The sequence below is a fragment of the Amblyomma maculatum genome, chromosome 1, assembly GCF_055883805.1.
Source record: "Amblyomma maculatum isolate TAMU_Amacu chromosome 1, ASM5588380v1, whole genome shotgun sequence".
Lineage (NCBI taxonomy): Eukaryota > Metazoa > Arthropoda > Arachnida > Ixodida > Ixodidae > Amblyomma > Amblyomma maculatum.
This window is the reverse complement of record NC_139344.1, coordinates 31,316,790-31,339,670: the sequence shown is the minus strand read 5'-3', so window position 1 is coordinate 31,339,670 and position 22,881 is coordinate 31,316,790. Positions and strand designations below refer to the sequence as shown.

Below are 22,881 nucleotides of genomic sequence, written 5' to 3'. Positions count from 1 at the left end.
ATGGGCTCATTAGGCAAGTGAATTCGGTAATTCATTTATTGCTCAGCATCAAGACTGCGTGCTAGCAAGCCAACTTTCCAGCAGCCTTTTCCCACATGTATGAGAATGTCAGCTGATGAGATGTGCCCCTTGATGACTGCCTATAAATGCATGAGGGATGCTGCAGCTACATAGTTAAGTCAACCTATTGAAAGTGATGTCATTTCTGGCTGTTCCTAAGAGGAATAGCCCACTGCAAGGTATTCAGTAGCACTTTCCATTTCCTCAGGAAAAATAATATTGTGAAGAGCTCTGCACTAATTGATCAAAATGCAGATTTTGCTGCTTCCATGATGTTGGAAAGGTCTTCTTGGCAACTGATACCATAAACAAAGGTGCTACTATATTCTGTACTGAAACAGTTACGATTCTGATGAGCGTAGATAAAACTTTAGAAAACAGTAACAAACTCTGTCGTATACAGAAAATCAGTGTTGTCTGAGCACTTTCGAAATGCCACTCTCAGCACACTGGTACTGCTGTCATGGAGTCATTGAATAGACATCTTCAATTAGCATTTTGCTGGATTCCAATCTATTGCAGAAGACATGCAGAAGAAATGAAGAAACTGACGAGGCAATATCTGCATTCAAAAACATGGGACCTGTTGAAATTGCCCCTTCCCTTGCCAACACTGCTACAGGCACTGCAAATAATGCAGAATAACTCAAATGTGGCACATTGAATGGGACAGAGAAACAGACAAACTGTACTCTCTTTTGAAAGTCTCGTACGGGTGACTTGAAAGAACAGCTTAAATGCGTTGTTGTAGTAGCTTTTAGAAGCTTGAGGATCGTCAATGCATACCAGATGTACTCACATCAAACCTTCTCCCTGTATGTGAGAAAAGTTGGTGTAATGACTCTTGTGCATGCTGTCATTGAGTATAACCAGTATGACAGTGCATCCCACTTCACCCTAAACTTTACTCGCACCTAGTTTATTGTGTTGAAAACACTGAACGTTTTGAAGAACTTTACTTTTTTGAAGACTTACCTCTAAGTGAACAGCAAACATGAGCCCAGAATTTTTCCTATGCTTAAAGTTATTAAGTTTTTTTCTGGCAATTGATGCCTACTTTTACTATTTCATTTATTGAAGGTGACTCTTGGGGTTATAATACCTGTCCCTTGCCATAAATTTTTCTTGTGGTGAGATTATGTAAGGTCAGTTTCTTGCACTCTAGCCTTTGATGCCCTCGCACCGTTAAATGCCATTAATTGTTATCATTTCAGTGAAAAGTTTCATGCGGGGCCAGTAAACCACTCTGTGGGCCATGCCTATGACCTTGAGACCTACCACTGCTGTTGCCAAATTTTTTAGTCGGCCATCTGAAGCTAGTCCTTGCAGTATTGGATACTATGTAACATGAAATGCTCCTGTGTACATACAGTATGCATCACTGAAGTGGCACCTTTTTTGATCTGTTGTTGTGTGCAGGCTAATAAGTTATGGAAGCATCACTGATAATCTCATGGTAACTTGTTAATTTTCATATTTGCAACTTTAGCCTTCAAATCTTATTGTATTTTTGGGGTGAAACTGAGTAGGCTAAGTGTGGGTGATTTTGTCTGTGCAGTCATCAGGAAACCGTAGAGTACCTGCAGCAAATGAGACAACTGAATCACGCAAGTCGGGCAGGAAAGCATCATTCGTGGTTGGTGAGGGATCCCGCACTTCCTCATCAGTGCAGGAGTACCACGATTATCTCGATGCCGCCGTCCAGGGTTTCATGAGCAGACTAGACATTGAGGTACTTTTGCCAATTTTGTTTTTGTTTTTTTGGTGTTCAAAGATGAAACACTGGACTGGTTTGCAGCCATGAAGATTTATTTTGCATGTGCCTAATTTTCATTATGGAAAGACTGAAAAAGAAAATGCACAAAACATTCTAGTGATTGGAACTTGGCATCTGTATAGCATCGGGGCCTTCGGGATTATAAACTTGGTGTGTGTTGACCACGGAGCCAGTTTTTGTGTGCGCTTTATGGTTTGAAGTTTGAAGTAGTCATGAATTAAGATTTTAGATATTTGATGGTTGCATCAAGTCAGTTCAGTCCATATAATGTAATCAGAATTTGATTATTTTCATGTTCCTGAAAGTGTTTCTTGCCTTTGACAGGCCTTTGCTGTCGAGCTTGCAGCTGTCTGCAAAATTAATGTTTTGGAATTGTTTGATTGCTGCATCTCCATTTTTAATATTTTGAGCGGTAACAATTCTGTGATGCTTAAAGTTGCAGTTTTGTACAATTAGTCAGCACTTTAACCGCTAAATTCAGCTTCTGCTGATCATATTACTCACTTACGTGACTGAAACGACACACACAGAGCTGGCAAATGGAGATAAGCACTGCCTTCTTATTGTAAAAACTACCATGTAATGTGATTTTTTTTTCTTCCCGATTTTAGCATATTAAATTCCTGCCTTGTGTTATATGTAGACCCAAACAATTTTCAGCCTAAATGTGCAGTTTTCCTCTCCTTATTATTAAGCGCTATCATCACCATGCTTTCAGTGCGAAGCAGTGCTTACAAAGGAGTGGCATGTATTGACAGCTCCAATTTCAATGCTATTCCCTCTAGCCATGCTCTGCAGTTAGATCATGGACGCCTGGGCCAGCATTCCTGAGGGGCTCGTTCTTCATATTTTTAACAGTACGGCTCTTCAGTACCAAAGAAAAGTTTTTATGGAAAGATATCTTTGACAAGAGACTCTGGAGATAGTCAGTACACACGAAAGTGATGACCTCTGAAAAGCGAAATGAGGTGCAAATACAGTTGAACCCCTTTATACCAGACACATACAAGAAAGCAGTTTTTCTTTGGTGTGGCTGCCTAGTGATGGAACTTTCGCATGAGAATTCTGTAAATGTTGGAAGCTGCTTTTCAGGAGCATGTCTCTTTTGGGGGTAAGCTTACTTGCCAGTGTAGGAAAAGCGGGGGATCATCAAATGCCAGTACTGGCAGAGATCTAGCATGGTCAGAAAGGTTTTAACCGTAGCTCTTTCTTTCTTTTCCATCCAATTATTCTTCTTCACTTGCGCTGTCAGCTGTAATTGTTCCCTTATTATATTTAAATGGTCTACATTTCTTTGTTGCTTGAAGTTATTTTATGCAGTGAAGTTTAATGTATTTCTTCATGGATGTTTGGTTACCACTGTCAGACCATTTCTGTTTGGTAACACCATTGCCTTGCAGGACGAGGAAATGATTCGAAATATGGTGTCGGTGAAGGAGTTCCAGTCAGGGGAGTACCTTAGCAAGGAGGACTCCGGTGAGCCGGCTTCCTTGTTTTTCATTCTGTCGGGCTACGTGGCCGTCTCCCAGAAGACTTCTGCCAAGGACTCAGATGTACGTGCTCAGCAGCTGCAAATGCCCTTTTTTTTTTTTTCCCTAGTGTATATACTTGCATGAGCACAAGCTTTACGAACAAGCTTCACGCACATGGCAAACAGGTGCCGCCGAAAGCATGCCGCTTTCCAGCCTTTTGTTGTCGTTCTGTGTTACCGTTATGTTGTCATTTCATTTCTTGCTTCACAGTGGGAACAAAGCATGCCATTGTTGTTTTCAGTGATGCTGGTTGCTCACATTACGTTAGGGGTAATATACTGCAGTTTGTGTTGTGTAACGGGGCTGGGGCAGCATTCCAGTTTCAGTAAATAGTATTGAGTGTTGTAGATGAAGCAAAATGCAACTGCGAAATAAGCATGAATGCCATGCAGGAATAGAATTGAACAATGCCGCACTTTGTCTTTGTTTAGGTCAAAAACGCCATAGGGTGAAAGATCATTCATTCGAGCTTCAATAATTTGAGTTTGAAGGTAATTCAAAACTTTACTATTTGGTCTGGCCTAGCTTCATAGGAGTCTATGCTTGTAAAAGCTTGTTAATTCAAGTACAAGACGGTTCCGCTACTGATAACTTTAACTATGCGCTGCTGCACCTGGGCAGCCTTACATATGGCACATGGCCTGAGAAACGCCGTCATAACAGGATGGCATATTCATGAGGCTGCATCACCCCCACTAACAGGAAAATAAGGTAAAACCGGGTGTAACCGAATTGGCATCATAACTGGCATGGCGGCCAGAGACAATGCAGGGTAGGGGCGGCAGCAGCTTTCTCATCAGTGCTCTGCATGACTTCCTCATCAGTTCTCTGCGTGGCCAAGACTCAATTAAAATCTCGTTAATTTGACCACGGTTAATTTGGAAATCCAGTTGGTTCTAACTCGGCGCAGTGGCAGCCAGCATGTTGCTTGTAGTTGCTCGTTCAGATGCTTAGAGTCTCACTCAGGTTAATTAATAAGGCAGTTAGCAATCATCTATGATTGCCACTGTAAGCGACTGTCAAAATAACCCTACTCAAACCTGAACTGCATGCTGCAGAGTCGGTTGCATACGTCTGATGTGCACGCAGTGGCAGGCAGGACACAATAAAACAGGTGGCCTCATCTCCAAGAGTAGACTAACTGTACTTAGAAGGGCAGTCTGGGATCTAGCTGGTGCACGGTTTCAAAAGAAGACAATACGCAAAACAGACATCACAGACATGTGCACGTATCATCTCTCTCTTCCTTCTGTGGTGTCTGTTTTGCATGTCTTTTTTTGAAAGCTGGCTAGTACTTAGTTTTGGTTTCACTTTATGAGCTTTGCATTGCAACGGCAGCGGTTGGTCATGCATCGGCCCGCCAACAGAGGCTAGCTGTGTGCTATTTCAAATACTCACTGATAGCGCTGTGCATTTCCCTCGCTTCTGTTCTCGTGATTTGCTCCGAAACTATGCGCTCGTCAAGTGCCGTTTGTGCGTTGTGTGTGAAACATGCGACACAGCTGCTTGTGTGAGGAGGCAGTCCTTTGCACCAGGAAGGAAGCTGGGAAAGCTGTTAGGATTTTGAAGCAGTTCTGCCTCAGTGCTGGCACCAGCAATAAGCAGTTAATAAAGCATTGATGGAAACGTGAAATACATCCATTGTCGAACGGTTCCCATCTTGAAATCAGCTTTCCATTCCCCAGTCTTTCATCAAATAATTTATCATGATGCAAGTGGTCCTTGTCAGTTATTTCGGAGTCATTCGATTATCCAGACTTTTTTTTCACTCCCTTAAAGCTGGCATTAACACTCTTTTACCGTACAACAAAGCACCCACACAAGTATCGTGCGCATACAGTAGTATCCAAGAGGCACATAAGCTACAATAAATCGGACAGTATATATCCAGATACTCGTAGCAGTGGCATAGTGTCCGAGTCATATTTCGCTGCTAAGCACAAAGTTACAGGACTAAGCCTCAGCCATGACATCTGCATTATAGTTTGGTGATAAGAATCTTCATGCTGTGCAATGTTAATGCACACTTAAAAAGCCTGAGTGGTCAAAATTAATCTCAAGACCCAGCACTCTGGTGTCTTCATAGCCCATGCGCAGCTTTTTCATCAGCCACTAGAAAGGTGTGCAGATTATTAAGTTACTCCCAGATTTCCTCATGAAATATGCTTGTGTAATATCTCGCTTGCACCCGGAATTGGCTGGTGTGATCTTAATGTCTCTGAAATGGTGTGATTTTCATAATGTCGCTGAGCAGCCATTGCTTGGTAAGCACTTGCAGCAGATAAAGATGCCCAGTTTTCTGTTGCCTTATCATGGATACATCGGCATGTCTGACCTACATAAAGGTCCTGCCATTATGAAACAGAACAAAGTTTGTTCATTCGATAAATGATGGCTCTGCAATTATGTATGATAAGCATACATTTTGAAGGAGCACTGAACAAGGGTAAAGGGGGTGTGCCTCGTTTTGCAGGCCTAGCGAACGTTTCGACAAGTGGATTTGTCTTCGTCTATATTACGTTTTGCACACGTTTTGCTTTTTTTCTTACCAGCCTTCATTTTGGCTTATATAATTATGCAAAAGTAATTTGCAACTTCAGTTAAGAGCAGTCAATTTTTTTTTTTTTTGTGCAAACTGGTAGTTCCCTTTCATATTGAAGAGACCTGAACACTTTGCCACACGTTAGTGGGATCGTGTATACAGCCGATCCCAGATATATCGAACTCGGATATGTCGAATTACCTCTTACATCAAACTCTCCAAATATCCCCATGAGAATCCCGTGCAAATGTACAAGAGTGGTTTTTCAGCTATGTCGAACTCCTGCTCAGGGGAACATGCGATATAGCGAACTGCGTGCCGTGCCCTTGCAAGGGGTGCTTCTCCTAATGGTGCCACATGGTCACTTTTCGCGCGTGGAGCCAGGTCGGCTACGCTGCCTTGACTGCCTGCTTGCAGCATTAATGCACTGAGCATCGATCCCAATTGAAAGTGGCCTTTTGTCTTGCATGATAGCTTTCAATGCGACACTGCTGAAATGCGGGGAAGCCGGAGTTCAGTGCATCGTTTGTTGTGTGATGAAGCCAGCCTTGCTGACCGAAGGCTTGCGGCAGCTATCATGTGGCCTGCTTCGTTGTTGAAGAAGTTATTGTTACGTTTGTAGTGTACAAGTAACCGAATTAGAGCTCTTATGATCAGCACTGGCTTTTCCTGAAGCACCGTCTACAGCAGCCTTGATGTCAACCCCTCAACCCCAACCCCACAGGCGTTTGTTCCACGCGGCGCAAGACGCGAGCCCTGACACCCCCTGTTTCTATGAACTACTGAGAGTGCATGCTCGTGCCCAGGTAACGACACGTAGAGATGCGCCCCTATTTTTAATGCTTTTTGCAAAGTGATTCTTGACGTCCAGGTGCGTGCATGTGCACATTGGAAGAAGCTGTTACCGCGCGGCGAGCAGTGGGCTGTCAGTATGCTGGTGGGATGCGTCTCGCAGCAGGAAGCGAACTGCTAGTTTGGGTACACAGTATGCACGCTTCTGGATTGCAAAGAAGTTCACATGTTGGCGTGTTTTATATATAGAAATATCAACACGTCGAACTATTTCTCGATCCCATTTCGAGTTCAATATGTCCAGGATCGATTGTATTGCACCAATGTATCAGTGATGAGGCAGAACTCCGGAAACCGTTGTTGTGTGCAAGTGGTGGACATTTGCCAAGCCACTGTTCTGCACCTGTTTACCTCATTTCAGTGACATTATGCTTATCGGAACACTCATTTCTAGGTACAAGGAATAGCCTACTGAGGTGTTCCAGGTCGAGAAACAAGGGTTGTTCGAAAGTTGGATTTTGTTTCAGGGTACATTTGCGAGAGTATGCCTGATCACTCATGGGTGGGCTGATGCTGTTGATAACTGGAGCCCGGTTATGCAGCTGTGGATGATGTGATCACGCAGCTTGTTTGCGGCGTCCCCTGCATGACCAGAGATTCACTTTAGAGTGACAGTGGTTGGGTGTGGGGCAAGGAGAGTCTCATCGAGGTCATATTGTGAGTCATGCGGGCACGTTGTTTTGGATGGAGCAGAGAGCGGCCTGTAACTTGGTGTATATAGTGTACTTGTTCGTGGAGGGGATCTGCAGGAATGTTTGAATGGCATGTACGATGAGTGTGATTTCAAGCGTAGCCGAGTTGGGAGAGTTGCTGAAAAGTCAACGTGCGAGGAGTATAGGGTCGGGGAGATGTGAGGAATGGATGATGGTACACGCCAGTGCCAGTGTCTTCAGGGCATGAGGAGTTGATGTACACCATTGTACGAGTAGAGAAAGGAAAGTTATGGTGAGCTGCCTGGGTCTGACAATATTTGGTTGCTAAGCAAATATGAATAAAAATTATGAATCAAGTGTGTTCAAATAGTTTTGGTTGTGAATTCAGTGTAAAATATGAGATAGGAGGAAGGGAGAAGGATGAGGTTTGCTGCGACAGTGCCTCTAGCAGGAGTGTGGGAACTAGCGCTTGTGTTGGAGCTGCTGCGGTTGAAGCGAAATGGGGATTGTGAGGAACAAGCTTGCAACAGTGGCACGAAATCAACAATACTACTTAAATAAAAGGCAAATATGAAAAGTGAATTTGAAAAGACCCCGTTCCTGAGTTTCGCATCAGCATTATGCCTCTTAACCAGCTCCACTTTCACTCCGAAACGAAGAGGCGTCCGTGTGCTGTGCGATGTCAGCGCACGTTAAAGATCCCCAGGTGGTCGAAATTACTCCGTAGCCCTCCACTACGGCTCCTCTTTCTCTCTTTCTACTTTCTCTCCCACCTTCCTCCCTTCCCTTACGGCACGGTGTTGAGGTGTCCACAGAAAACAAGTGAGTCATTTACCGTGCCTTTCCCTACCTCTAAATCAATCACCTTCCCTTACGATGCGGTTCAGGGTACTAGACGGGAATCCTGGGACTGTATATATATATATATATATATATATATATATATATATATATATATATATATATATATATATATATATATATATATATATATATATATTATATATATGTGGGGGTAAAGCAATGCAAAACACCTAAATATTTTCATATGCCAGTCCATAGCTTTGCCTTAATGGTTTGGGTTTATGAGGTTTAACGTCCCAGAGCGACTAAGGCTTTGAGAGACGCCTTAGTGGAGGGCTCTGGAAATGTCTACCACATAATTATCATGGGCCTGCTACTGGCTCTGTAGCTGAGCCACCTTTGCTGCCTCGTGCGGACTGAAAAGAAAATAGATAAGAAAGAAAAAAGAAGAGGGAGAGAAAGACGCGCGCCTCAACAACAGCCGTCGTCCACCACCACCAAAGCGGTGGCGGGTGCAGTGACGGCCTACAACAGATAAAAATCAGTGGCAGGCTAGCCCACGCCGCAAGCGGCTGTGACCTACCTGCCCCAGCCTCATCAGGGCAAGAATCAGCCGCTGAATTAGGCCCGGTTGTTGTTGGGGCTGTAGGAAGATATACTATTTTTCTTGTGTAAATATATTTCTCGTCTTGACCATCATCTGATCATTGTTTACTGGTTCTTCACTGCCGAATGACTATGTTTGGAAATAAGAATTTTGTACTGCTGATAAAGAAATGCCACGTCACATTTTGCGATCGCCGGTCAATTTCTTAAACATTTTGTGTAGCATGTAGCGTCCCGAAATGACTCGAGCTGTAAGGCTTGGAGAAAGCATTTGCACTTACTAGAAGAAAACATCTTCACAGCTACTGCACTTGTCTGCGGGTTCTTGGCTGCTGTGATGGCACAATTTTTTAACCACCGCTTTGATGTGCACAAATGAATACATAACTGAGCATGACCATGCATATTTTAGTTTCCCGATATGATTTATGAATGTAGCAATTAATTTAACTCTTCACTAGTGTGCTGTGTTTTTGCTGCCTCATCTTGAACCAAGACGTTTTTACAAAGGCTGGAGTGTGCCAGGGCATGCAAGCATGTGTACATGGCACCAGAAGCAGCCAGGCAGAAAGAGTGGCTGGAAAACAAGGCTGAACGTTTTGCAGGATATGCTGTACATCGCCCACGTGGGCGACATCACGGGTGCCCTGGAAGTGCTGACAGGCGAATCTCCCATCTTCACGCGAAGAGCCAAGGTGTTGTCGCGAGTTGCCTTCCTGACATCCACCCAGTGCTATGAGTGAGTACTACTAAGCTTTCGTCTGAGTCTGGAAGGGGTGACATGCAGAGAAGAGTTTCTTTTTACCCAGGATTTATAGCTGATAGCTCAGTCACATTTATTTAATCTCTTTGAAAGAAGAATGGTTTGCAAGGAACATTCAAACTAGGATGTCCTGCTGCGGCATAACTATTTTGGTGACAGTATTGTAGAGTATGCTCATGTAGTAAATGTTGAAAGTGCTCAGGAGCATCAACAGTGTAGGCTTGCAGTGAATGGAACCTTGTTCATTTGAACATGCTTAATTCAAACTTCTGGATTATTTGCACTGCTGTTCCTGTTCAATTGAAATCGCACGGACTCCACTGATAGAGAGCGCCCCCAGTAATTCTAGCGGATGGGTATATGCCGCAGCAAATTGGAATAGGACATGGAAGCAGCCTGCATCCGGCTAGACAGCAAACAGCCTTGTACCAGTTATCGTGGCAGCTGATCATGTGACTAACTTGAGGTCACACTTATCGCCACCAAGGCTTCTGTCTGGTTGAGGCGTTTGACAGCTAATCCCAGAGACGCGGGTTCGATCCCAGCTGCGGTAGCCACATTTAAGGCGAAAGCCTTTCTAGGCTCATGGAACGAAATTCCGTGCACGACAGTTGTGCATGAGATTTGTGCGCGAGATCTGTCATATTCCGCGAGATGTGTTCTTGTCTAGCGTTCTTGCCATGTTCAACTCCACACTCAAACGCGCGCCAAGGATCGCCACGCAGCAGGTGTGATAGTGCACCGTCCAAACTCACACTTGCCGGAGAAAGTGTGACAGATACTGCACCTTTCCTTTCCTGTAAACAATTATATGTAGCGCTGCAGCAAACGCCGATAAGAGACAAAAGATGAGAGGCAAATGATAGGAGAGGAAGGGTAGGCTTTCACCATTCTCCTCTTAAGAGACACTGAGAAACCCTCTAATTTTTTTGTGATGGAGATGTGAAAAATTAGGTGCCCGTATGCTGTGCGATGTCACTGCACAATGAAGAACCCCAAGTGGTCGAAATTTTGGGAGCTGTCTCTCATAGCCTCAATTTATTTGGGACATTAGGCTCTATAAGCCAAACGTTTCTCACATATCATTGGGGCCAAGCACAATCATGATTTGCCATTGCCACTCGGGAACGTTTACTGTTGGTGCTTACTAAAGGGGTGTGATAGCATTAATCTTTGTTTTCCTGTTTCCTCTGCCTTTCTTTTTTCAACAAACTCTTTGTCATGGGCGGAGGGGGCTGTATATTATGGGGGTCACTATGGAAACAATGGCTGAGCTGGGTTGGAACACTGTACCCAGTCACCTTTCTTCACCCACCTTCATCCTCTAGAAAAAATATGTCGTGTGTGAAGCTTTGGCTTAAATAAAAGCTGTGAGTAAAGTTAGAGCATCAGTGTATTGCATTTCTTTTCAGATTCGCATTAACATACTTGTACTTCATTACTTTTGTAATCACTACTTCCTTAATTTGTGCCTCTGTTATCTCGCACATAATGCGTCATCTCACACATACATAGCATAGTCGTAAGCTTCCACATTATGTGAACACCACCCGTCATAGACAGATATAAAACCCTGCTCTAACCAAGTCTTTCGAATTTTTTTGCATGGTCAAGGAGGTTGCATGTCTGAATCAGGATCCAAGGGTCCCGGGTTCAATTCTCATCTCGCCTTCCTATTTGGCAGCTGCCAACTCTCGTGGCATTCTACATCACCTTCATGCCTGCAATCCATGTGACTCTTCCTACTCCAGCATGCCTCAGCAAGCTTGTGATTTTCTTTACCCACAACAGCATCTACATTGACCCTGGGTTTTCAGCTGAACAGGAGCCTCGACTCTCCCCATTATTATTATGAATTATCCGGCGCAGACTGAGCACTACCCCTCTGCCCTACCACCACTGTAACCCTCCTACATCTTTGAGTCTCACCCTTCTGTGGAGTGCATAGCTGTACTCTCCCCATGACCTGTTTTCACGGCAGTCACCCTTTGGCATCTTCTCGTAGCACTGCCTTAGGTTGCGCTTTCTTTAGCCCTTCCTCTTTTCATGGTAGCCAGCCTCTGTGTTCTCGCCGCAGCCCCATTCCGGTTGTGCGTTCCTTTCTTTAAGCCATTAAGCGTCCCGTGGCCTCGCACCTTTCCTCCCTGTTTCCTAAGTGTGGGGATAGGATCTTTATCTTCCCTCTCTGCCACCTGCTGGCCATGGAAAATGACTCGGGAGTTCACGACTGGCCAGTGGCTGGTGATGCTGGCAACAACTGCGCTGACTGTGCCACTGCTGCTGTCACGCAGTTTAGGAGCATGCGCCTAAGAGCTGCATTCTAAAACACATGGACTATTGTAACACGGTCGCTCATGTGAAAACTTTCCTTGGCACAAGCATTTTGGTGTCTTCTCTGTTGACTGTGTAATGCATAGCAAATGTAAAGCAGTATAGTACTTTATAGGAATGCATCATTTTACTGCTTTTATACAAATATATTCCTGATGGTCATGTATTGTTTGTGCAATGTGCGTAGAATGTACTTGGAAAGTGGACTTAAGGATGCTTGGTGTTTTAGCACGTACTCCATATCTTAAAGTGTACAATTTTGTGTTTCTAAATGCAGCAGTCTTCAAACTTTTCTCTGAAATTTCTGTGCACAGAACTAAGTGGGCTTTTTTTTTTATGATTTTTTGAAAGGACCAAGATCTAGCCAAGAAAATGGGGATGATAAGCTCTTCTAACTTCGAATCTGTTTACAGATGTGGAAGTGTTGCTTCATTTGCTCCATTCTGCCCTAAACTGCTTTTTATGCTCCAAACCGGCTGCCTCAATGTTCTGCCATCAAATTTAGCAGAACACTGATTTTCGCTCCACAGGGGACTAGTAATGATATATATATTTCCTCCAAAAATGCGATTCGATACAATATGATTAAGTGACAGTGAGAAGCACATGGAGCAGTGGCATGCCTACAAGCTCCGTGTACATGCTCTAGGGGCAGTTTTAGTCTAAATAAAGGCAGCACAACGGTGGCGGTTATAATGCGCCTCGTGCTGAGCTTATTACGTATAAGACTTTCATAAACTAGAAAAACATAGAGCACAACAAATTTGCAAGTAAATTTAAAACGACTCTCAACAATCTATTGGAGGGAAATAATTACGAAAAAATGTGCACTTGACATAGCACCTTCTCCACGCCTTTTGAATTGCCGGGGGTGAGAGAAGCGAGCGAAGCAGTCGTGGCGGGTACCTCCAGCCGTTAAGTTGTCCGACAGCACAGAACAACTTGAATTGTTTTAAGGGTTCAGCTGTGAAAACAAGCAAGTATTCACTATCATGCCTCTTCGTTAAAGCATGTCAAGCCTACGTCAGACAAAAGCATACTCAAGCGTAAGGGGGGGAACCACAAAGGTGCCATTCACTAGACATATTCTCAAGAGTGTTGGAAAGCCATGCAGGGTCTATTGCCTTAGTGTTTAAATTAAGGACATGCCAGTGTTGCTCAGGTGAAAGCAGGAGCCACTTGCAGAAGGCTATGAAGCAAAAGAACCTGGAGGCAGAAAAGGCTACCCTTGAGGGCCGTCTATCTTTCCTGGAGCTACTACTGACCAGTGCTCTGGAATTTTTCATCATAGGCATAGGATCAAAAAGGATATATGCGCAAGGAGAGTGGAAATGTGCTGGTCATTGATGTGAAGTCCAAACTAGTGGTGATGCTTGATCACTTCAAAGTGATAGACTCCACATGTCAATCTATCATGTTAAAATAATCAGACTTGGTTCAGTAATGACGTGTAGAAGCCAGCATTCCATTTGCTGGTAGCCTTTTCCAATTTTTTCCACAGGTCAGCTGTGTTAGGTATTGTATCTGTACATGTTTTCGCTCTTTGTCTTGTTTTGTTAGAGATGTAGGTGTAGTCGGCAAAGCATTGATCGTTGAATAGAAAGGAATCGAATTGGGTATTTTTGTATGCAGAAGCAAAAACTTGCAATTATTAAAAGCATTTTACCCTAGAAACATGCTTCAAAACATAATTTGTATGCTCCAAACTCTCATTTTGTTGCTCCAAAGCTGCTTCAAATTGGCTTTATTACTGCTCTCTGAGCTGTTCCAAATTGCTCGAGCCTGTTTCAACCCCTGAAAATATAAAGATTAGTTTTGTATATTCAAAGCTTGCCTGTTTGCCAGACATTTCTTTTCATAGTAACAGGTAGCATTAGTATTTCAATTAGAGCCAGCCCACAAATGTTTTAATCAAGAACATGGCATACAAGAGAAGTTATGTTGTTGAAGTTTTGGACTTCATTAATTATTGTCGTGATTCGGACATTCACAGAATTAGTTCAGCAAATTGGTATTTGTAGCCCCCCCCTCCCCCCCCCTTCCCCTTCAATTCTCTATATTTAACTTCCTTTGGGAATTCCACTGTGATAGCTGCACATATTTCATGTATGCAGATGGAAAAAAAGTGTATGGGTACTAATTCATGGATGTAACCAACCATCTAAATTTTGTTAGTGTTTGCTGCTAGCAGCTACTTTCTGAAGCAAGCTTACAATTTATAATGTCTAAGAATGTCTTAGAATGCTTAGAATGTCTACTGTTGTTCCATGTCTCTAGTCCAGTGAAATCTTTGCTCAATATGACCTAAATGTCCTGTTGGCTTAGTAAGAATGTACTATAACTAATTTTGGTGTTATAGTACACTTGGTGTTGTTAAGGGGGGGACATGGCTTTTACAGCCATTTTTTCTCATTTTTGTCCAAATTTTATAAAACCTGGTACAGTAAAACCTTGTTACAAGAGACCCTCAAGGGACCCAAAAAACATGTCTCTTGCAAGCAAGGTCTCTTGTAACCAAAAATTCCAAAATCACTGTGTCGATCAATTTACTGCACATCAGTATATAAATGCATTCACATGCATTAATAGGAAATTGTTCAGGAAAGCTTAAAGAAGTTATTCATACTAGTATGTATTTTTGTAAGTGCAGAGTGTATTCCTTCCCAAATTCTGGAGGTAAAGCACTCCACTTTGCAAGCCTTCCTGCTGCTCTAATACCTTTGAGGCACTCTTACAGGCTCGTCACTGAGGAGTTAAAAAGACTGGATGTCATTCATGCATTTTGATTTGCTTCGTAAGTAACAGTAATGCGATGCTGTTTTGACTTTCTAATCATGGGGAAGCACTCTTCAGTTCCTGACATACACAACAAAAGGGACACTGATATGGAACAGAATTTAGCTAAGGGAATCTGAAGTGCATCATGTACGAGTTGGTACGCTTCAGCTGCATCGCATGAGCACACCTGGGTTGTGTCTCTTCTAATTAGGGAAGAATTTACTCCACAGACCTGAAAAAGTTGTCCTTACTAACCGAGTGTCTCTTGTAACCATGTCTCTTGTATGCAATGTTGTTAACATGGCAGACATAGGAAAACCAACCAAACCATTTTCAAATGTCTCTTATAACCGAGTGTCTCTTGTAACAGTGTCTCTCGTAACAAGATTTAACTGATCCAGTTCTTTGCATTGGTTGCAAATATGTAACTATTTTTCCAATTGGCCAATTAGTTCAAAAGATAAATAATGTTGCTTGCAGGATCTCGGTGTCGATAGCTCTCGTGTCTCAGTAGCAAGGATGGCGGAGGGTGTGGGTGATGCGAGGCAGAGAGTCTATTTCTCGCGGCAGGGGTAATGGATAGACCAAAAGCGGGAGCATGTGTTAAGAAGCAGGCACCTGCAACGCCAATCTAGCTCTAGCGGCCGCAATGCGACCCCACGCGCTCTCGTCTAGTCCGTCCACATCTCTATTTCCATTCCTGGTCTTTGGGAGCCATCTCCCCTCTTTCCTGCCGCACTGGCAAGCCATATCATGCGAGCTTTGGCAGAGGTGATTTCCCCTACATTCGTATCTAGTTTTGCTTTCCGTTCTGCATTATCCCTTCGAGTGTTACTGCGAAAACTGCATGTAACAAAAACCTGGGTGTAACGAAAAATTTCTAACTTTTTTTTAGTTTCGTTATATAACCAGATTTGGCCAATGTGGAGTAGCCAGTGTGGAGCACTCTCCTGGATGCAGTCCTAGATTAAGGCATAGAGTTTTACAGTACAGAAACTGTTTCCTTCCAGGCCCGTTTTGTTTTGTAGTCGCTGCAAAGGGCGCAGTCCATGTTGCTTTGTTGAGGATTTTGTAGATGGAATGACGCCTCTCCATCCGGCCTTTCTTCATAGTCTTAACAGTGTAGACAGGCCCCACTTCATAGTGGGAGGCCCCTCACCAGCTGCACTGCCTTATCGGGTTCCGGTGCTACTGCAGACATCCGCTCCTTTAGTTCATGTTTCAGCTTCTGTATATGCATCGAAATGGAACATATTGCAATTTAATCTTTGAGAAGCCATCAAAAGAGCTCTCTCCGCCATTTCATAGACTTGTAGGATGGCATATGGCTCGCTCATTAGTGATTAGGCCGTGCATCACCAGGGCTGCAGTCTTTCGTAAATGGCAGTGTTTTTTTGTCAGGAGGGGCTCAACTAAGGACGACTAAGAATTAAAAGCAGTGGGTTTTGGACTCCTCATAGGTGTGGCACGTTGTGTTTACAAATGGTATCCATACCCAAAGGCACTCTCACCTTTCTCCTAAGTTGCCATGCTTGGCTGAAGCAAATCCTGGAGCAGGCTTGGCTTCCTTCTTGCAGGATTCTGCGCATGAATCCCACTGCAGTACTGTTCATGGCAAGATCTGTCATCGAGCGGTTGTCGCCCTTTGTGCGTCAGATTGACTTTGCCCTGGAGTGGGTTTACATAGAGTCTGGCCGGGCTGTCTACAGGTGAGCACTTCATTGTCACATTCACTTGGAATGGGCTGTGTGGTTTCTATGTCCTTCTGTTTCGCTCAAGTTAACAAGCCTGGTTTCTATATGGGTGCCATGTTATTGTGTCTATTCTGATTTTTAACTTCTGAAAAAAAAAAAAAAAAAAAAAAATCGAAGAAGAGACAATAGAAACTTTAGTAGTGCATGAACAGGGAATAGCTGGCTGGTGCTGTTTTGTATTGTGTCTTTTGCATACCACAAGTACATGCTTCTCGTGGTGCCTTCTTTATCCTACTTAACACTTATTTTTGTGGTGCCTTAAGAGGCACTTTAATATGTGGCCTGCTAGCATACAACTTTTAGGTCACAGCTGTGAGAAAGCAAAAGGGAAATTCTTGTTAAGTGCAATCAGTGCATCATTTGTGCTAATTATCGGTCTATGTCTTGCGATCCCCTGTAGGCAAGACGAAAAGGCTGAGTCTACTGCCATTGTTCTCAGTGGACGGTTACGTTCTGTGCTGACGAGGGCTGACGGCAAACGCGAAATGGTGGGAGAGTATGGTCGAGGAGACCTAGTTGGAGTGGTACGTACACTTCTACATGCCTACATTCATCCTTGACGTTGTCCGCCGTGTGATCACATCCTAGTTTACTGAACTAAGGTCTGTGCAGAAGCCTGTGTCTGTTAAAAATGCTGAAACTTGTTGAATTTTGTTGACCACATTTATTTTGCAGCAATTGAAACCTCCTCACCCAAATAAATGTGTGCCCTTGATTAGCTCGAGAAATGCAGTTAAATCATTGAAAAAAAAAAAAGTTATCGAGGTAAAATGTTTGTTTGGTAGTTTACACCTGCACACCCTGTGTGCCTACCATCAAGGTGACGAGGAACGTGGCGATAACAGATACGCAAGTCACAAAACGATGGTTCATGGAATTAAAGTGATTAAAGCAAACTGTAACCAAACCAAGACTGCTAATAGTATGTATTGCAAACTGCTACAGTTAGTTATCTGCCTTTCCAAAGCTGTTAGCGTAATGGCAGTCTTTTCGGAACATTTTTATTTAAGCCATGCAAATTGGGGCAGCATATTCCAAACGCAAAACTCATAGAAGGATTATGGTTGTTGTCGTAATGTGATTTTACAGCACAGCTGTTTGTTATCGAGCTGTGCCTGGCCCCCTATACTCCTCCTCCTCCTCGTTTTCATTGCCCTCCTTCGTGCATATTGAAACCGTCAGGTTTGGTATCACCAATTTAAAACAAAACTGTCAGTTTCGCACTCATTCTTGCTGCAATAGAGTTTGCCAATATTTGTTCCAACATTTATTTATTATTTTTTTTTTTTTACTACCCTGCGACTCTATTCTGACCGTTTAGTTTGAAGGGGCCCACAAACACCTCCTGAGCATTGCTCGCAAACTATCTCTGTCACTAGGTTATGCTGTGATACACATCTGAACGTAATAAAACACGTCTACGCGCAGCACAGGTCCCGCAATCCTGTTCGAAAGTTGGCACTCTCTTTCTTTCCACTTTTGCGGTCCCTCGCCTCCTCCGTGCAACGCGTCTACGTACACGCGTTTTCGAATGACTATTGGTCTGCTTCTTTGCGACGTCACGCATCCATAAAACTACCACTCATGCCAAAATAATTGTAATATGCTTAACTTTTAGTTATCAGGAAAGAAAATTAGAATGTTTTGTAGACAAACATTTTTTGAAAGCTTTTTTCCTTGCACTTCCGGTGTCACGCGGGCACCGCGGTAACCACGGTAACCACGGCGCGGTCGCGCGCGGCGACTGACCTCGTTTTAGTTCCCTGCGGGGCGCTTTCCGCCTGTGTCTTGCCTGTGTATGCTCTCGTTTCTTGTGTCTCCCATGCGAAATGGACTTCGAAATCGGCTTACCGGTCTCCAGCATTAGGTCGGTGCCTTAAATGCCGTGCCCCAGTGCACCACGCCATACGTAGTGCAGCAAAATTTCGGAGACAACCGCTCCATTCCTGTGTCCACCAAACCAAAATACGCACCTCGGATCGAGTCAAGGCGACAACATACGCTGGTAAGTAATGTGTTTACTAGCCTGAATATAGTGCACAGATAAACGACGGTTTCACGGGTGCAATGAGTTAGTCATTGTTGGGATGTATCAATACTATGGCGGCTTTTAAAATCCTACCGCTTCAACTGTTGACTTGATTGCATCAAACTTGTTTTGTCACGTAGTAAGTTTGTAGCGTATAGTCTTATAGTAAATTAGCTAAGACAACTGTACCTACCTGGCTCGGCCGTGCGCGATACGCGAACCCGTGGTATCATGTGCCGGCGTTGGCAGCTTTCAGCCCCCGATACTAGCGCAGATTGCGGGTTCGCATTGTACGCAGCAGCAACGAATTAAGCACCCTTACCTAACTTACTGCGAGCAAATAAAAGTTACCGCAATATCAAAGCTCCGTGTGCAGTTTCACCACATACTACTGAGTGGTTAGGCCGGAGAGATACAAGACGCCGCGGTAAACACGTATTAGCATTCGCATGCTGTATCTGCCCCTTGCAAGGTTTCACATGACGTGCAGTGATGAGGAGGCACTGAAGAAACAAAGAAAACAACTTTATTTTGAGAGAAGGCCTACAGCATTTCTCTAGATAAGTCTTAGAGCATATTCCATTATGTCCTGAGGCAGTAAACAATTGACGTTATTAAAAAAAAAAAAACTTCTCTGCGCAGCGAAGCGTTGTGCTTTCTTAGTCGCTCAGCAGTATAAATTACCGCTAAGGACACAGTATTATATTGCGCACATATTAATAATAAGTGCAATTACACTGTTGTCTTGTAAACTGTGGACCTTAACGGATGGGGAACAGCGAGCCTGTGAAAAGAGAGATGTGACATGGTCACTTGTGAAGTCGGCTCACTTTAATTACTTCCTTTTACTTCCAGCTTGACCTCAAGAAGCTGAACAATTTTGATCGGCATAATTATTCGCCATCTAGCTTTACACACACCCTGAACCCACAGTTGCTCTGTCTTTCCTACTTTTTGTTTCAAGCGGCAGCTTTGATCCAATACTTGAAGGGCCTGCGAGCGGTCGCACACCATGTGGAGTTGCCGCGATAAGCAAACAGCAACATGTTTTGTGTGCACGTTTGCTTGGCTGCAGCCAGAAGCGAAATACAGAGACATGGGTACAAGACTGCACTCACTACGACAAAAAAAGTCATATGAAACTGCGCTCCAGCTATTGTTAGTCGCAGCAAACATATTGAAACAATTGTTTTGGCTCCAGCGGCCAATGCTGTTCCTCGCTGATGCCAGTCTGTTGAGCATTTGGGGTATACTGACAGTTGTGCTGTGCAATTGAATAGTCATGATGAAGCACAAATCTGTGCCTGTGTGCAGCAGTTAGTTCTTCTTTTGACGGTCTTTCATAGGCATCAGTCATAAGGTGGCGCTCTGAAGCTATGCTTGCAGCTGTGTCTCTGTGTGAAGAGCCCTGAGACCGTTTCTCCGCATCCTGGAGGAGCCTCTGGACGTACGCTGCGTGAAATAGTCATCGTGATTACAACAGTTCACTTAGTTTTTTGTGTAATAATATAAGTAAAACAAAGTTTTAACTTACAAAAAGTATGCTCCATTTTCACTAGAGCGGCACTGAAATGTCCTTTTCTGGATTTTGCCATTTTCACTTTCCAGCCGTCCTCTCCTTTCTTTTTCTGTGCCTGGAGCTTAGAAGAATTTTCATTGAAGTGAATAACAGCCAGATGTGACCTAAAAAAAAGGTAAATATGAAGGAATTTCTCATACTTTGGAAAAAATTGTGTTTCTTGTTGCATAATAGCAAAATTATGCCAAGTAGAGGCTACTATAAGAAACCATTATGCATTATATTCACATCACTGCAGCAGAGATTGCTTCTGTTTTAGCTTCTATATCCAGCGCCTTTATATCAAATTAAGAATGTGATGCAATGATCTTCAAGCAGCAAAATGAATGTATGACATGGGCTATACAACTTCATATCGTGGATCGCCCGTGTTCTCCCTGCTGTTGTATTCTAGCGATCATCATTAGTCCAAGTGATCAAGTGAACCTTGAGCATTCTTTCAGTTTCAATACATTAGCTTCGGGACATTCGAGATGGTTCTAGAGGGGTCGGAAACTTGCGCTGATAACTTCCAGTTCTTTAAAAACTACCTTTGTCTTGGGACTGCACTAAGATGAGCACAAAAGAGAGACGAGGTGTTTTTCCAGCCAGCCCTCCATGCTTGACCTCAACTTTGTGCCATTGCAGTGTCTCAGCTCATGTCATTTCTGTCTGTATGTATTCCTGGTGCACCATTCTTTATCTCATCCCATCTGCCTATTCTAATATAACAGCAATGACTTTCAATGAGGACCCTTGGTGGCCTGTGCAGTATGTCTATAGCCTCCTGTCTCACTTTTTCCATGGAAGGGGATTACAGAATGGCTAGTGCTACCATTCTACCAAATATGTTTTTACCATATATGAAGCATCCTTGAATGCCAGAAGTGTGCAATGCAGTCTCCTCCAAATGTATGATAACTACCTTTGACATGGAAGTGTTCCAAGTTTCGAAAAGAAAGACACAAGATAAGTTCAGCTAATTTTACAGCAGTGTATTTACTATCAGGATGGAAGGCTTGTGGCAGCTGGCTCATAAGGTGCATTGAGTGCCTACTTTATGCAGAAGTTGGGATTGAGTTACGTGGTGGGCACTTTTTTTTTTTGCAGATGTCAGGGTCGACTCCTGTGAATCGCAATTATAGGGTCTCATTTTACCTGGCCTGATAACATGAGAGCTCCAGATCAAGCACTGCACTAAGGAGACTGAAGTCAAGCCCAACTTCCATAAAAAGAAGGCGCCAAATGCGTCCAGTAACACAGCAGCTTCCCCCTCTTCACATTAAAAAAAAAAAAAAAAAAAACCACCTCTGAACTCTTTTTCTCTAAACCTCAGCACTAGACCGTGAGAAAGACTGTTTTGAGGTGCTTGAAATTAGTCACAAAGCAATTTTTCAGCCCTCCAGGGCTATTCCATAGCACGAACTAAAAGCAATCTGCTTAGTTGCAAGTTCCAATGGGCTGCTTAGCAAGTTGAAGAATCAAAAGGAGCAAAAGGAAATGGAGCAAATGATATGAACTTCTGTTTTTTTTTTTTTCGCACTGTGTTCTATTTCCTATGGTCTCTGTTCCTTTTGTAATGACAATATTATGTACATACATTAAAAGCTTCATGCAAGGACTTATTGTTTGCACATGCCATGCAGAAAAGTTGGACAACATTGTCACACTGGAGTGAAAACTAATGTCTTAGTCTTCTCTTTCATTCAACAAACCTTACTTGCATCCCACCATCCGAGTATGCAATTGATTTGGGAGCAAACTTGATGACAAAGTTGTGAAAAGATTCAAGGGAAGATGTTTGGGCTTTGGGAGACAGTTGTCGAGTGTCAATCAAAAACCAGGAGTTCTTCAGAATGGAGTTCAGCTTCTTGAAAGCACATGAATCTGTTAAAAATACATACGTAAAAAAAAATATATATAAATATTTGGCTGATGAGTTGCAGTGTTGGTGTGTGTTCTAGTCAATCCGAGATGCTGAACCTGCTTACAGCTGCTGCATTGCAGCTGAAAACAGTTTTAGCATCATATTCTTAAAAAGACCCCAGGTCTTGTACTACTATATTATGGTGAAAAGAAATCTAAGAGATGTTGTCGAGCAAGCATGCTACACTTTGTCTTCTTTAAAATTGTCAGTATAGGACAGTATAGAAAATCCCATTATATTTGTGTTCCATACTGGCATGTATAACCAAGCTGCCTCAGTATTAAAATATCTTGCAGTCTCAGCACTCACATTTACATTATTTTGTTTCTTCACTTCATTAGGGGTTTCTTTCTCGGCTATGTCATATGTGAACTTGCTGTTATGTGCGGATGTGTACAAAGTTTTTTTCCGTGAAGTTCTATTTGCATTACCTATCTCTTAAATTTATCATTGGTTGACAAATGCCACAAGTGTGAGCCGTGCACCTTCCAAACAACATCAAAGTGAAAACTTTACAAAAAAAAAAAAACTATACAAAACAGATTACCTCTGCTCATCTATTGCCTGTTTGCAAGGAGCTAATGCAGGCATTTGCTGTATGGTCTATCATGGCCATCACGCTTATCGCATATGTGGTTCAACAGGCTGCACTACATGCTGATGATCAGGTCAGCAACATAGACTTGTGATTGTCTGGATCCATGGTTCTATTGCTTCACAGCCCTTTGACCTGCTCACAGCTTCCAACTTCTTAAATGCAGTATAGAATAATGTTATTACCACGTATTCGCCCTAATTATTAAAGCAAACAACTGCATGCATCTTTAGTAATGCGCCAAGCATCAAAGTAGTGCTGTATGGGCGATTTGCTGCTCTTGCAATATGTCCAGATAGCTGGGTGGCAGTCTGTAGATA

The 22,881-nt window shown here is 43.2% G+C and overlaps 1 protein-coding gene across 4 annotated transcripts in view; it reads left to right on the top strand.

Annotated features, from left to right (window-relative positions):
* The window catches only part of sws (patatin like phospholipase domain containing sws), a 130,589-nt gene that overhangs the window by 46,897 nt on the left and 60,811 nt on the right, over positions 1 to 22,881 (top strand). For all 4 annotated transcript variants that reach the window (XM_084587921.1, XM_084587923.1, XM_084587919.1 and 1 more), the window contains exons 12-16: positions 1,619 to 1,792; positions 3,238 to 3,390; positions 9,432 to 9,565; positions 16,276 to 16,407; positions 16,853 to 16,976. In XM_084587921.1, the coding sequence (XP_084444047.1) occupies positions 1,619 to 1,792; positions 3,238 to 3,390; positions 9,432 to 9,565; positions 16,276 to 16,407; positions 16,853 to 16,976 (717 nt within the window). The remainder of the gene's footprint in view (positions 1 to 1,618; positions 1,793 to 3,237; positions 3,391 to 9,431; positions 9,566 to 16,275; positions 16,408 to 16,852; positions 16,977 to 22,881) is intronic.